The sequence below is a fragment of the Paramisgurnus dabryanus genome, chromosome 4, assembly GCF_030506205.2.
Source record: "Paramisgurnus dabryanus chromosome 4, PD_genome_1.1, whole genome shotgun sequence".
Classification (NCBI taxonomy): domain Eukaryota; kingdom Metazoa; phylum Chordata; class Actinopteri; order Cypriniformes; family Cobitidae; genus Paramisgurnus; species Paramisgurnus dabryanus.
This window is the reverse complement of record NC_133340.1, coordinates 30,402,815-30,417,216: the sequence shown is the minus strand read 5'-3', so window position 1 is coordinate 30,417,216 and position 14,402 is coordinate 30,402,815. Positions and strand designations below refer to the sequence as shown.

At 38.9% G+C, this 14,402-nt stretch overlaps 2 protein-coding genes across 3 annotated transcripts; both read left to right on the top strand.

Annotated features, from left to right (window-relative positions):
* The first annotated feature begins 14 nt into the window (after nucleotides 1–14).
* cep97 (centrosomal protein 97) lies at nucleotides 15–8,691 on the top strand. Of its 2 annotated transcripts, none has more exons than XM_065253974.2 (12): nucleotides 15–168; nucleotides 455–600; nucleotides 686–844; nucleotides 943–1,044; nucleotides 1,124–1,237; nucleotides 1,377–1,543; nucleotides 2,085–2,249; nucleotides 2,316–2,452; nucleotides 2,533–2,828; nucleotides 2,959–3,137; nucleotides 3,569–3,644; nucleotides 6,801–8,690. In XM_065253974.2, the coding sequence occupies exons 1-12, from the start codon at nucleotides 15–17 to the stop codon at nucleotides 7,206–7,208; spliced, it is 2,103 nt and encodes a 700-aa protein (XP_065110046.2). In that variant the 3' UTR covers nucleotides 7,209–8,690. The 2 variants fall into 2 exon arrangements, with proteins under 2 accessions (XP_065110046.2, XP_065110047.1); XM_065253975.2 differs by having other exon boundaries at nucleotides 74–168; nucleotides 711–844; nucleotides 6,801–8,691.
* A 667-nt stretch (nucleotides 8,692–9,358) lies between these two features.
* nfkbiz (nuclear factor of kappa light polypeptide gene enhancer in B-cells inhibitor, zeta) lies at nucleotides 9,359–14,135 on the top strand. Its single transcript, XM_065253977.2, has 12 exons — nucleotides 9,359–9,611; nucleotides 9,857–9,939; nucleotides 10,055–10,088; nucleotides 10,167–10,261; nucleotides 10,406–10,776; nucleotides 10,933–11,038; nucleotides 11,173–11,319; nucleotides 11,915–11,978; nucleotides 12,391–12,560; nucleotides 12,639–12,749; nucleotides 12,837–13,004; nucleotides 13,108–14,135. The coding sequence occupies exons 1-12, from the start codon at nucleotides 9,413–9,415 to the stop codon at nucleotides 13,150–13,152; spliced, it is 1,593 nt and encodes a 530-aa protein (XP_065110049.1). The 5' UTR covers nucleotides 9,359–9,412; the 3' UTR covers nucleotides 13,153–14,135.
* The last annotated feature ends 267 nt before the right edge of the window (nucleotides 14,136–14,402 follow it).

Sequence of the window (14,402 nt, the reverse complement as noted above, 5' to 3'; positions counted from 1 at the left end):
TTATACACAGGTGTATGTTAAAAATATACAAAAATAATTTTACTGTTAAATTAATTTGTCCAATCAAATTGAGGATCGGTTGCTTGGCGGTGACACAAGCGGGAAGTATGGCGGCTACAAACGGTGCGATTGTCAGTGATGCGATTGTTCAAATATCAAATTACGAAGGTATTGGAAATATAACCGATCGATCGATGATATTTATTAGCTAAATGTATTGCACTTCATTTATTATATTGACGGAGCTGATTGTGACGTTGTACATGCAGATTATAGAGATACGCTGTGCTCTAAGAAAAGCTAACTGTGTTTGTGTGTTTTTGACATGACATGACACGATATGAAATGTTACAGCTGTTTATAATAATGAATATCTGACTGGATTCAGTTTAGATTTCTGCTGTTTATAAAAACTGATCGTCTGACAGGTTGTGTTGTTGTTGTTGTTGTTAAGGTCCTGGAGTATTGGACCTTTCAAATCAGGGTCTTCACAAACTGGATTCAATGTTTCTCTGTCCAGTGGAGACCCAGACTCTTATTTTGGACCAGAACCACATTATTAAACTGGAACACACAGAGAGAAATGAAGCTCTGCAGCAGGTGTGGTATTTATTTGTTGGTTAGGTTTACAGGGATTATTATTGATGTCTGTTCTGTTGAAGTTTAACCTTCTGTCTGTTAACAGCTGTCTGTGGCCTGCAACCGTTTAGTGCGCATGATGGGCGTCTCAAAGCTAATAAACTTACGAGTGTTGAACCTCCCGAACAACAGCATTGGATATATTGAGGGCTTGAAGGACCTGATTCACCTCGAATGGCTCAATCTCTCTGGAAACAATATAAAGGTGATTGTCATGTAGTATTTAGTGTCTCAACTGAAAATAAGTCTGAATAATTGTAGATAATGTTGTGTGCGTGCATGCGCGCGCGTGTGTGTGTTCAGGTCATCGAGCAATTGAGCAGCTGTGTTTCTCTTCAACATCTGGATCTGTCAGACAATAATATTTCTCAAACTGGAGACCTCACAAAGCTTTCAGCTTTGAAGGTACTGGATATTTTACTTTACAGATGCATCATCCCTGTGTTTCATATAAAAACCCTGATGTTTGTTTCACGTGTTGTAGACACTTCTTCTGCATGGAAACATCATCACGACTCTGTGTACTGTTCCTGCCCATCTGCCATCGAGTCTCACTGTCTTGTCTCTAGCGGAGAATGAGATTAGAGATCTCGCTGAGGTAAACAGAAACACACAATCAAAATAAACCTCAGTTAACTCAATCTTTTGCTTCACTGGGCAATAATGTAATTAGTCTTTGCATGTATTAGTCCTTTGTTTGTCATGGTAAATGACTTTGATGAATGTCTTAATTTTAGATGTCATATTTAGCACCACTACACAGCCTTGAGCAGCTGTCAGTCATGAGTAACCCTTGTGTCATGGCCACCCCGTCTGTACCCGGCTGTGATTATCGCCCGTACGTGGTGAGCTGGTGCCTGAATTTAAAGGTGCTGGATGGATATGTAGTTTCACAAAAAGAGGCGTAAGTTTATCAGTCTTACAAATACACTCAAAAGCTCTTTTCACACGTTGTCTTTACTGGTAATTTACAGTTAAGGGATCATGTGTATTAGGGATGCTGATTTTTCATAATAAACAACTGACACTTGGAAGGTAAATGAAATTCAATGAAAGTAGAATGAAGATGTGTGATTGTGAAGCATTAAAAATACCAACAAATGTTTTTTTAAGGGTTTAGGGTCAGGTTTAATGTTTAAATATAAAAGTGTTTATTTTATATGATGTTGTTGGTTCAAAAGCAACTATGGTAATTTTAACATTTGACACAAAATGGAAAACATAAAAAAAAATGGACTGTGTATAAAAGTCGTACTCTAGCATGTTTTTAAAACACATGCAGTGGCACTGCAGCCGAGTAGAGGAAACTTATGCTTAATGACGTCACAGTTTACCAGGATTTCACGTTTGATGTTATTTTAAAGACATTAAATATTTCAGTCAGCTGGTGTATTTATTAAAGCAAGCACTTGCAATACTAATGTCAACATTTGAAATGTTTCTAGACTGAAAGCTGAATGGCTCTACAGTCAGGGGAAAGGTCGAATGTTTCGCCCTGGGCAGCACGCACAACTGCTCCAGTATCTGGCCTACACGTGTCCCCTGACAGCCACAACTGCCTTACAAACTGCAGAGGATGCTAAACTTGAAAGAATCCTCAGCAAACAAAGGTAGTTGCCAAAACAAATATTATACAAACTAATATAAGCTTATATGTAATATGTGTTTGTTTGCAGACAACATCAGCGACAACTGCAACAAACACGCTACTGCAGTTCTCCGAGTCCATCTCGGCCCACGTGTCTAGACGTGAAGCAGGGGCGCGTGCACAGGACTAGAGATGAGGCAGCTGATAATGTCATGGCTCATGCAGGTCAGGCCACTAATCGATTATTTAAGACTCGTAGTGTCATTGTGTTTTCTGCATAGTGAATGTTTTTGTGATGCTTGTAGATGTAACAGATCCAGGAATTCAGATGGACACGCGGACCGGTGCTGCATATTCACCTGCAATTGCTGCCACCCGCCCTCCACCCTTGCCCACAGACGCCCTGGTTTTGCAAGATGTGTCGGATGAGGAAAAGCTTGATGGCAACCCACTCTCTTCTGAATCTGCTTTTCTACCCTTTACTTCTGCAGTTCAGCCTCCTTCACCTTCTGACAGCTGCGACGAGGAGTTTGATGATTCTTTAGCCCCGGCCACGTCGGTTCAGTGCCGCCCATGTGAGGAGGAGGCGGCCGCTGTCAAAGTAGGTGGCGCATTGATCACCTGTTAGTCATATGAATGGTACAGTATCTTTCAGGTCGGCTTTTACACTCCGATATCTGATCTGAGATTAACATGCAGTGCATATGTTTAAAGGTGATGTTGTTTTTCAGAGCGATATGCAGGAGGACGTGGAGTTCAGCAGGACACAGGAGGCAGCTGTGAGGATTCAGTCCTGGTGGAGGGGAAACTGGACGCGCCACAATCACTCACATGCCAGAGAAGTACGCGCTGAGATCCGCCTCCGCAGGATGCAGGACTACATCATCCATCTGAGAGGAGAACTGGAGAGGTACAAACCTGCACTGTTAAACACCGTTCTTGATAAAAGAGAAGTAGTGATGCACCGAAATGAAGTAAAGTGCGATCTCTGGGAGTGGAGCATCATGCAGAACTTTTGTGTTGTATCGTGCTTTGCTGTGTAGCGCTGTGAAAATGGCTGCAGTAAAATCTTAATGCTGCACACTAACAAGAGAGGAGGCGTGCCATTCATTTTCGGTTAATTATTTTTTAGCCATTTTTCTTTCTGTCAAAAACTGAGACTGCAAACTGATTTTGTAGCATGTACATGAGTTATTCAACACAACTGTGTCAAGTCCTGTTGAACAAAAGACTTCAGAGTTTTATTTTTACCTGTCTAGTTGGTTAGAACCTGCTGAAATGTTTTAGATAAGTGGGTTTATAAACAGTTGAAGTATTTCTTATAAGCAGTATTATTTACAGACTGCGCAGACAACAAGAAGAAGAGCGACTGCAGAGACGCGTGCAGGAAGAAGCTGTAAAGTTCTTATGGAAGCAGGTCAGATTACATTTACCTACTATACATAATGAGAAAGGTTTCAGTCTCCATATGGGCGGCCACCTCTTTGAGATCATATGACCAGCTGAATACTAGAGAACTAACCATAACCCTGATTTATCCTATTCAGCTGCATAATCAGTGAACGCAGTATTTCAACAGTCAACCTAAACTGACCTTCATCAGTAACTGAACCCTTGTGTTTTAGCATAGCACTGCATTCATGTCTATAGAATGTCAGAAAATAACTTCAAGCAAAATCAGGGGTTTTGAGGTGAGGCAGAGGTGTGCACGCATGATCTCCTGAACAACCCTTCCAAGCAGCAAACAAGAGGAGATGTATACCCTCATCCCAATCTTTCTAAAACTCCGAGCAGTAAGCTCCTATCATAGACTTTAAAGTCTGAAGAAACCGCTCAAGAGCTCCTAGAGATTCAGGATGGTACGCAGAGGAGTGACAATAAGATCAGGACAGTGAGCTAACTAGTCTAAACCAGAGGCGTATAAAGAGAAAGTTACGACACTCACATAGACGTCCATTGGAAGAATGTAGTGACCCATATTTCCAAACCCAACACTGAAGCCCATTCATTTTAATGGCACCCGCTGGTAAATCGATGAAATTACATTTAAATTTTCGGACATTTCATTGATATAGTCAACAGTGGTATTTTATGAACTCAGCTGTAGGTAATGATTACGTTAATAATAACTAGTTAAATTCATATATTTTAATGCGTTGTATAATGTTTGAGTAATATAGATTCAATTGAAGGGCTGGGTATCCATTCAGATGTTCCAGATCGATTCGCAAGCTATCAAATCGATTCGATTTTCATTCTCAGTTCGATTCCGATTCTCAGAACGGTTTTTTTTATATCTATATATTATTTAATATATTTGAATATATTTTTAAATCGATTCAACTCAATGAATATAGATTTAATACAAATACTATATTTATACAAAAGAACACTGAACATAAGTTTACAAGGGTAATTAATAAAAAGAATTTAAGAGCCACAAACCTGTATATTAAACTCTTTTATTTTAGGGACACTTGCATACATTAAAACAGAACCCATCTCTAATTTTCAAATGCATACAATTATGTTCAGTGTTGGGAAAGTTACTTTTAAAAGTAATTCATTACAATATTAAGTTACTCCCCAAAAAAGTCACTATTTGCGTTAGTTATTTAGTTACTTTTCATGGAAAGTAATGCTTGCGTTACTTTTAAGTTACTATTGCGTTACTTTTTCTAACTTGGCTGAGGCTTGATCTCTTTCAGGCCTTGCAGGTATTTTTTATAATTGGAAAAATGTCAAACTTAGGGCTGCCATCATCGTTTTTGACTCAAACTGTTTCCGCTCAGTCGCACAGAGTGCGTAATTCTATGTTAATATGTTCAATTTAATTCAGTACATTATTTTATTTTTAAATTGAATGAATTAAACTGAGAGTAACTCTCATTACTTTTTTAAAAAAGTAACTCAAATATTAATGTGTACATTTATAAAGTAATGCGTTACTTTACTCGTTACTTCAGAAAAGTAATATTATTGCGTAATGCACGTTACTTGTAATGCGTTACCCCCAACACTGATTATGTTAAATACAATTTTGATGCAAGATCAAAAAAGTAAATGCTGAAAAAAGTCAGAACAATCTAGTGGAGAAGACTAGTAATTAGATTAACGTTTATCTTACGTTCATATTTGCTTAAATAAATTGGGGGAAAAAATCGATTTGTGGCCTTTTAAGAATCAATTTTGAATCGACCACAAAAAAAACGGATTAATCAAAAAAATCAAAAAATGTATTCAATTGTTTAAAGGTGACATAGAATGATTGAATGGGGTATTTATCCTTGTTCTGTGATGTGACATGTAGACAAAAATTGTTTTGTTTGGGTCTGTAATGCCTTAGAACAGTGTTCTTCAACCCTGGTCCTGGAGGACCCTCTTCCAGAATGGGTTAGATGTCTCCTTCAAGAACACACCTGTTTTATCTTATCAGCTTGTTAGGGAGACATTCTGGAAGGAGGCTGATGAGTTGGTTCAGGTGTTTTAAATAAGGAGATATCTTAAACTTTCTGGAAGGGGGTCCTCCAGGACCAGGGTTGAAGAACACTGCCTTAGAAGCTTCCTAAAAACCTCTCTCAGATAGCTCTATTAGGGTGGGGGATTTTAAACAAGTGGTTTTTGCTCCCCCTACTGGCTTGACTTGCAATCTCGTTACTGATTGGCTGACTTTGCTGCCACTCAAAAAATGTAGCCAATTATTTTAAAGTGGAGGAGCAGTGAGATGCCTGTGATGTCATAAGCATCAGTTTATCAGATTGGGCCGTTTTCTGGCTGACATTTCTAAAAGAGGAATTTCTATGAGACTGAGATGTTAAGCATGTCTAGCACTTTTTGTATGTTCGTGAATGCGGGTAGACTACCATTATTCAACAAAGATAAGGTAAAAAAAAAATTTCATTCTCTGTCCCCTTTAATATTTTATTACCGGTGGCCATCTACTTAAAGGTGCTTTAAGCGAATACACACGTTTTAGGCCATAAAACATTTCTTGTTTCATCTCCTCACTATCTGCTAGCTGCCTGTCCCCTGAACACATTGTAAAAAACACGGTCTCTGCAGACAGCCCAGGCTCCACAAACTGCAACAAAAACAAAGTGGTCAAACGGCAAGCGAGAGTAAAACATGTTGTAACTGTCTCTTTATACGACTCTGGTCTAAACTACAGAATCTCCTGAATAAAAACCTTCCTAACTCCCGTGAGAGAATAAAATGAACAGCAGCTCACTTACTCACTTTTCTTCTGAGTTAGTTTAAAGGCAGGGTGGGTGATCTCTGAAAGCCAATGTTGATATTTGAAATCAATCACCTAAATAAACACGCCTCTAATAATATGTATATATGATTTATTGCTTGACTTTATTCCTGTTACTCTCACTGGTTGTAATCAATATTTGTGTCACCAGTGGAAAACGAAATCATTTAACTTTGAAACCAAAAAGATTTTTTTATTAAAATAGCAGCATAGTGTATGGCCAGTAAATGTTTTAGTTGACTCGTCATCACTGAATGTTCACATTGTTTAAACCTTTCGATTTACTACTGTGTCACGTGTTCTGTGTTTATCCATCAGCTTCAGATTGTACTGGAATGGCAGGCATCAGTCAACCAGCAACTTGGCGTTGTGCAGAATTTGGTATTAGACCCCAGGGTTCCCACTGCTGCTCCTGTGCCCACCCATAACTCCATCTCTGAATCTGGCTTTCATTCTCCTGGTGAACAACAGGGGGCGCCAGAGAAAAGCCTGAACAGTTCAGCCGGCTCACCCGAGCCGTCTCTTGTTAATGTGACGCCAGCCGCTGGAGACAGTCTGTTAGAGGAGTATCTCTCATCTGTACAGAGACAGGAGGAGGAAGAAGAGGCTAAAGGAGCAGGGGACAGTCCTTCTACACCATGTGACAGCTCTTCTAACACACTTAAAGAGCTCTTGATCTCACCTGACATGGACAGACTGAAAGTAGCTGAAAGTCATCAATCTTAGCAAGTCAGGCTGCCTTGTCCCTAAATTTGTGCCAGAACTTGAGTTGAGCTTGATCTTTTATAGTCTTGTTTAACTTAAAGATTTGTGGGAGATTTAGTGAGTTGTGACATGGACATCACAGCTTTTCTTCTGACCAACTGTGAATTAAATACATACATGGACATTTTTATGAAATTATGTACAACTTTCTTAAATATTTTTTCAAGTGCACTAAATCTTCATGAACCCAGAGTGCCACGTTCTTCCTGTGCATTTATCAGTAGACATGTTTTTCGAGGCAACCAAAAGTAATCTTAGATGGTGTAGAAGGGAAGTCAGTTGATTTCATATACTGTAAGCTTTTCTTTATGAATACTGTGTGCGTCTGCTGCATGTGTCATATGTGAAGTATGCAATGACTGTTAATTTATTTCACATTTTTCTATGTCAGATATAAAAAAAGTGAAAATGCACTTTTAATAAATAAAAAGGTCTTTAACCAATTCCATCAACATTTTTATTTCATTCTGCATTCATACATAGGGTTTATGCTACTGGACCAACAGCGACATTCATTTAGAAGACTTTAACAGAGACACTATTTAAGTTTATGGTTAAGGTACGTTTACACCAGGGTATACATCAAGTAAGAGTTGCTCTAAATCAGAATAGCAGAGTCCACAGCTACTGTATGATAACAATACAGAGAGGAGCAATATAGTCGTAATCCAATCAAAATACATTTGAATTTAAAGACATCATGCATTTGAAAAGTAAAACTGCAGCATGCTCGTGTCACGCTCCAAGTATGTTTTCACCATTTATCTCCTGCTGGACTACATTACCCATCATCCTCCACACTCCCTAACCTGATTTATTTGCTTCTATTCCCCTCAGCCTTTGTCTGTACTCCATTATATAGTGGGTTGCCTGCCTGCATGTCTATTTGTTTTTAGTTTTATGACAGCTAGGGTTAGCATAAACGCAAGGTTATCCGTTAGGTTGATCTGGACACTAATTCTGTATAAAGTTACCAATGTATTTATAGTTATGGTTCTTGATGTAAACGGGTCTGAAGTATAAAGTTTGACTGGCTTCATCAGGTACCACTAAGATATTTTTATACACAATTGGCCATCTGTAAAACATTTAATAAAAAAATATATATATATATATTTTATTTATTGTTTTACATTGTCCTGTTACTCTCACTATTACATATTTATTCAGTTAGTGGATTTAATTTATTCTTCTGATGTTAAATTTTATCTTTACATTTGCAGCATGTGTGGTGTGGTGTTGTGTTATGGTCAGAGAAAATCTGTCAATAACGGATCATTTTATCTGTTCATTAACATATTGGTTAACCAATTAACATGACTTTGACTGAAGATGTCTTTTCTTTAAATGACTCTTATCTACAAACTTCTTTATTTAAGACACAAACGCATCTCAATCATATACTTCTCTAATAAAGTTTATAGTGATGTTGAATGACACTGTTACTGATAGAGATTCATTATTTTTTGATCGATTTAACAACAAACGTCAAAAAAATACTTCACTCTATAAACCAATATAATTTAAATTTAGCATTTTATTTAATTCGTAATTCATTTCATCTAATACAGCAATAATCTTTTTAACAGCTGGTATCTTGACATCTTTACTGTTGGTTTCTTTTGGGGTTAGATAATTATAAAAGATTAAGAGAACAGTCGACCACTTGATAGGCCTGCAGGTAATTGTAATTGCTTGTAATTATTTGCTTTACATATTATATTTTCCAAACAGAATTAGATTTTATTGTCAGTTTTCAATAAAGTGGTTTGACATCACATAGCCATTGCATAATTTATAGGCAAAAAGTCTTGAACCGAACAGTTAAGTAATGTAAGATTGTTTCTGACTCCTTTTTACAAAACCAGTAGAACACTTCTGTAAATGTATTAATAAAGTCAATAGATGGATAATAATGAATGTTTTCTTTTTAGGATTTTTGTCATATAATCAATCTTTCTTGTTAAAGAGTAATCTATGTTGACTGATTCAACTAACGCAGGAATGAGAACTTACAGAGATTTGTTTGGCTCAAAGTTAATGTAGTGAGGAGTGGCGCGGGCGCGGCGTCATCGCCGACGTCACTTTTAAATAAAGTCTACAGTAAGTGTCGCGTCATTCAGATAATCGTTCGTTCATAGCGCGTTACAGCAAAGCAGGAAAACATGATCATTGACAGAGTTTGTGAGGATTTTTCGGCTTTTATGGACCGGGACAATGACATCATGACGAGTCCGGTTCACCTGAGTTCCTTTTACAGCTGTTCTTCACCCGCCGAACCGAATCTGACCGACGGCTCTCCGATCTCTGATTCCGATCAGAGCTGGAATAATAACGCGGACAGCCCGTCAAACTGCATCAACGGTACGATAAACACAATTAACTTACATTACATTTACAATCTGAAGCGAACGAATGCGGCAAACTAAAGGAATAAACTTTAAATAGACCTGTCACTACTATTAAATAAAAACCCTGGTGATGTTGGATTGTATTTATTGGACTTTCATTTATTTAAGAGGACAGTAATAAAGAGTATTAATGAAGCCTAAATAAGTTTCATATTGATAAAAGTAAATGGGTTTAATCTGAAGTTTTTTCTTTAAAAGTGAAAGCGAGTCCGAGTCGCTATCAAGGTGTGCGCGTGAAGAAAACAGTGAAAGAGATGATCATGCAGAAACGCGAGATTCAGGTCAATATTCTACCATTACTTTATATATTACACACATTATATCACATAAGCAAGCAGAAAGAAACGTGAACAAGCCACTACTTTATATTTCTGAAAAATATTTGTCTCCTTTCAGGCTCAACAATATCAGATGGAAACTGAATTCCCAGGTAAGTGCGAACTTTGATGTGGGTTATGAGTTAACACTTTCAGGAAGTTGCTTGAATAAATGATTTGTTTCCTTGTAGCTGTGATCCGTGAGTTTCAGGGAAGAAATGGGAGTGCTGAGAATCTGTCTTACTGTCCTGTGAAAAGACTCAAAACCATGGACAGAAACATCCCGGTATTACGACTCATTTATCTGATGTGGTGTCTGACTACAGCAGTGTTGGGTTTTCAGAGCCCTGGCTATGAAATTTTTTTTGTCTGTCATAAGGAAGAGTATTTATGTATTTGAATCATTTCTTTGTTTTCTGGTCTCTCTTAGTCTCCACACTTCCAAAGTGAGAACTTCTTTTGTGAGTCTGAGATGTTCGAGGATATTGGAGATCTCTTGCCTAAAGAGTGTCTCTCCATTGAGTCTGTGACAGTACAGGGATGCACAATGCCAGTTTGTCATTCATTGCTTTACCCTGATGTAGAAAACCCCTTTTACACCGCTTGCAACCCACTCCAGCCCAAAGAGAGCACGTACCCTCCCTCAGTTCAAACCCTGGGCCCTCAGATGGCTCCCAGGTTTAATATGACCGTCCCCGTCCGGCCGGTTTCCTTTTTTGAATGGCAGATAAAGCAGGAGGAGGAGAAACTGATGGGCTTGAGCCATGTGCAGCTCACCTCCAGAGATGAAGATGGAGACACGTGAGTGCAATTTTGATTCTGTTTTAATGTAAATTCATTTTCAGTAATTTTTTTATTGGTGCATTTATGAATTGGATTATTGAATAGGTTTACGATGTCACAAGTCAAACAGTTGAATAGCATTGAGTTACAGTGAATTTGCTGGCTGCTTTACAGGTTCTTGCACATCGCAGTGGCGCAGGGCAGGAGAGCTTTGGCGTTTGTCCTCGCCAGAAAAATGGCCGCCATTAACATGCTGGATTTGAAAGAACACAACAAGCAGGTACAGCCAAGAAATCTCATGATGCGAATACTCTTTGCGAAACCTCCTTTCTGAAACAACACCTGTGTGACGTTGACATGAATGTACGCGGTAATTAAGACTGACTCATTTCATCTGATTCATCTTCCACTCAGAGCGCCTTTCAGGTGAGCGTTGCTGCAAATCAACACCTGATTGCACAAGACCTGCTTTCATTGGGAGCTGAAGTTGACACCCTGGACTTTTGGGGCCGATCCCCACTCCACGTGTGTGCTGAGAAGGGCCACACCTTAACCCTACAGGTGCCACTTTCACTTATCCCTACAAAAATGGCTCTAAACCTAGCAACTGTCAATTCTTTAACTTTAGGGTTATAATCGCTTATGACCAGAATGCTTGGAAATAACCAACTTTGAAAATAATTGATGGGTTCTTTGTTTATACAAATTTTAAGCAAAGTACACAACGTACAACTCCTTCATTAACAAGAATCCTGACTCAAACAGAAACGAATTTATTACAGAAAACCAGTTTTTCCTCTTATCTTTTTTTATCATCAATAATTCCATGGTGGAGTTTCGTGTTTGTTTAATCAGGCATCGCACTGACTTCCTTATAGAATTCTTGACTAATGTATTTCCTCAAAACAGCAGCAAAAAAAATTCCCCGCGTTCTGTAGGACTGATCGCAAAACACAAGCGCTTTGATAAGACACACCTGCACCTCTATCAGTTATTACTTGTTGACAAATGGTGTCACGCAAACACGATTGCAGTTATTACTCTGTCATTCAACCTTTCTCCACTGCTTCACCCAGAACGTCACACTATGGTACATGTTGAGATTTGTTCACTTCATAAGACTTGTAGCTACATGACCTCACTATGTTTCTTTCAGGCCATCCAGAAATCCATGCAGACCAATGGGAGACACGTCAACATGGAGGCGGTCAACTTTGATGGTCAGTTGAAACTTTTCTGGAGTTTTAAATGAAGTTTGAGCATGATTAACCAGATCATAAACATAAACGCCACTTAGCTCACTACTGCACCCCAACCTACATTTTACTACTGGATTCAAGTCTTGAGCTATAAATTATGGACATTATGTTAAAGTGCTGCTTTTCATGACTTTATTTTTCCTGATGTAAACACACATTAACCTGTTGGGTTTCTCCACTTATGTGTATGTTTATGCATTTGTCAGACATGATTCGTAAGGAACTTGATTTACAGTGCATTCAAGAGTTTGTCAGTGTGTTTTATAATTGAATCCACGATCTCGCATGCTGCTCTACGTTCAAGCCGAATAAACTGGCTCGTTTCAGGAGTCTTACGATCATATGGTTTTGTGCTTTGTTTTGATGTTTTTAGGACTCACGCCTCTTCATGTAGCAGTTCTGTCCCACAATGCCGTGGTGCAGGAGCTGTCGTGTCACGGGACGCCCCCCTCAAATCACACTGTGGCTCTGGTGCAGAGGAGGAAGCTACTGTGGGAATGTATCAACACATTGTTGATGATGGGCGCTTCTATCGAAACAAAGGTACTTATTGTTTTGTTGGTGCGTTTTGTGCAATCGTATCTGATGTGCTGGAGCGTAACTCGTGCCTCTTCCAAACAGGACCGCAAAAGCGGCCGCGCAGCTCTACACATGGCAGCCGAAGAAGCGAACGTTGAACTTCTGCGTCTTTTTCTAGACCAACCTAACTTCTACTCTGTCATAAATGCCAAGGTTAGAGACAGTATGGAGTCTCAGGTGTCACTGACGTGTGCCATTCGTTCAATGTCTGACAGTTTTGTTGTGTGACCTCATAACCAGGCCTTTAACGGGAACACGGCACTTCACATGGTCAGCGCTCTGATGGGTCGCCAGGCGCAGGCTGACGCTGTTCGATTGCTGCTGAGACGTGGAGCCGATCCCAGCTCCAAGAACCTAGAGAACGAACAACCGGCCCAACTTGTGCCCGATGGTCCGCTGGGAGACCAGGTACAAACTCCGAGACCTCCTTTTAAATGATCCTTTATCATTAACCATTTGTATCTGTTAGAGTGACTTCTCCGCACTTCACTGTCTATACTTTGTTCTCCAGGTGCGTCGGATCCTGAAAGGAAAAACGGCTCAGCTCCGCCAGTGATAACAGTCGTCCGATACTTCCCTTTAGAAACGCTGTCAGTTAGGCAGTCCGGTCTGTACAGAATCATTTGCCACTATCAGGCAGATGTTGGTTGTTTCTGTGAAACAGCTTTATCATTGTTCACTACTGTGTAGTAGACGGTACAGGAATGTGAGTGCAACCATTCAGAGATTCGCTCTGGACATTAAAAGCGGAAGAAATGAAAGCTTACTGGTATCACGGTATCAGCAAATGTGTTTGATCGATGTTACATCAAGATTCGGTGAATGCAGTAAACTGTAAATGTTCAGCAGCAGCTTGAAATGTGTTGCATTTGTTGTGTAAAGGTTTGTGTAGCTTCTCTGTTATAGTCATGTTTGTCTTATTACTAGTAGGAAATATTTTTGGCAAGGGAGTGATGATGGATGTAAACAAAGCTTCAGCAGGTGTTAGCATGGTAACAAACATCCTTGAGATTTTAATCAGTAACTTTAAACCTGTTGAGCCGGTACATCTGCGCAGGTACGTGACGCACTTCTGTTCGTGCTGCGTGTTCCAGGGCGTTGGGTTCATCCACCGCTCATTTTTAACTCTTTGTTTTATTACATAATGTCTGTAACATGATAGAAAGATTTTCATTGTTTTATCTTAATGTAAATGGGTTCCTAGGTGTGAAAATTGATTCCCAGCATATATAGGTACACAGTACACGTTTTTGTATGAGTTTAGGTAAAGCACACCAAACAAAACACAAGACATAATGTCAAACGTATCTGCATAATATGATGTATTTATGTTTTCTGGGTAATGGGATGTTGTATTCTGTATATATACATTATATTGTGGGCAACAGAAATATTCTACAGTTCATAAGAAAGAATATTGTCAGGCATTGATCTCATACACAGGAAGCGGGTGTCGATTTACTTTTTTATTCATTACACTTATATGGGGTATTTGTCTGAATTGCAACCTAATCCAAATAAAATGAATAAAGTCTTAAATGGTTTCTATGTTTCAGTTGATTCAAAAGACTTTAGATAAGGTTTTAAATAAACCAGGAAATCAGAAAGCAAGTAACTTTTAGTCCTCCTCGAGTCATCATATGAGTGATGGTTGGGTTAAATTAGTTACTTGCTAATCATTACAAAATGAAATATTCATGTAATTTGTACTATAATTGTACTGCTATGTGATGACCATTGAATTTAACAGACTTACTAGCACAGCTACTTAAAATCAGCAAAGTGTGTCCAAACATTTAACTTGTT

Excerpts from the sequence above, each read along its gene's own strand:
- cep97 (XM_065253974.2), top strand. The coding sequence starts at position 15 with ATGTTAAAAATATACAAAAATAATTTTACTGTTAAATTAATTTGTCCA. Across the intron at positions 169-454 it reads TCAAATATCAAATTACGAAG|GTCCTGGAGTATTGGACCTT; the intron begins GTATTGGAAATA and ends GTTGTTGTTAAG. Across the intron at positions 2,453-2,532 it reads TAATGTCATGGCTCATGCAG|ATGTAACAGATCCAGGAATT; the intron begins GTCAGGCCACTA and ends TGATGCTTGTAG.
- nfkbiz (XM_065253977.2), top strand. The coding sequence starts at position 9,413 with ATGATCATTGACAGAGTTTGTGAGGATTTTTCGGCTTTTATGGACCGG. Across the intron at positions 11,320-11,914 it reads GCCACACCTTAACCCTACAG|GCCATCCAGAAATCCATGCA; the intron begins GTGCCACTTTCA and ends TGTTTCTTTCAG. Across the intron at positions 12,561-12,638 it reads GCGCTTCTATCGAAACAAAG|GACCGCAAAAGCGGCCGCGC; the intron begins GTACTTATTGTT and ends TCTTCCAAACAG.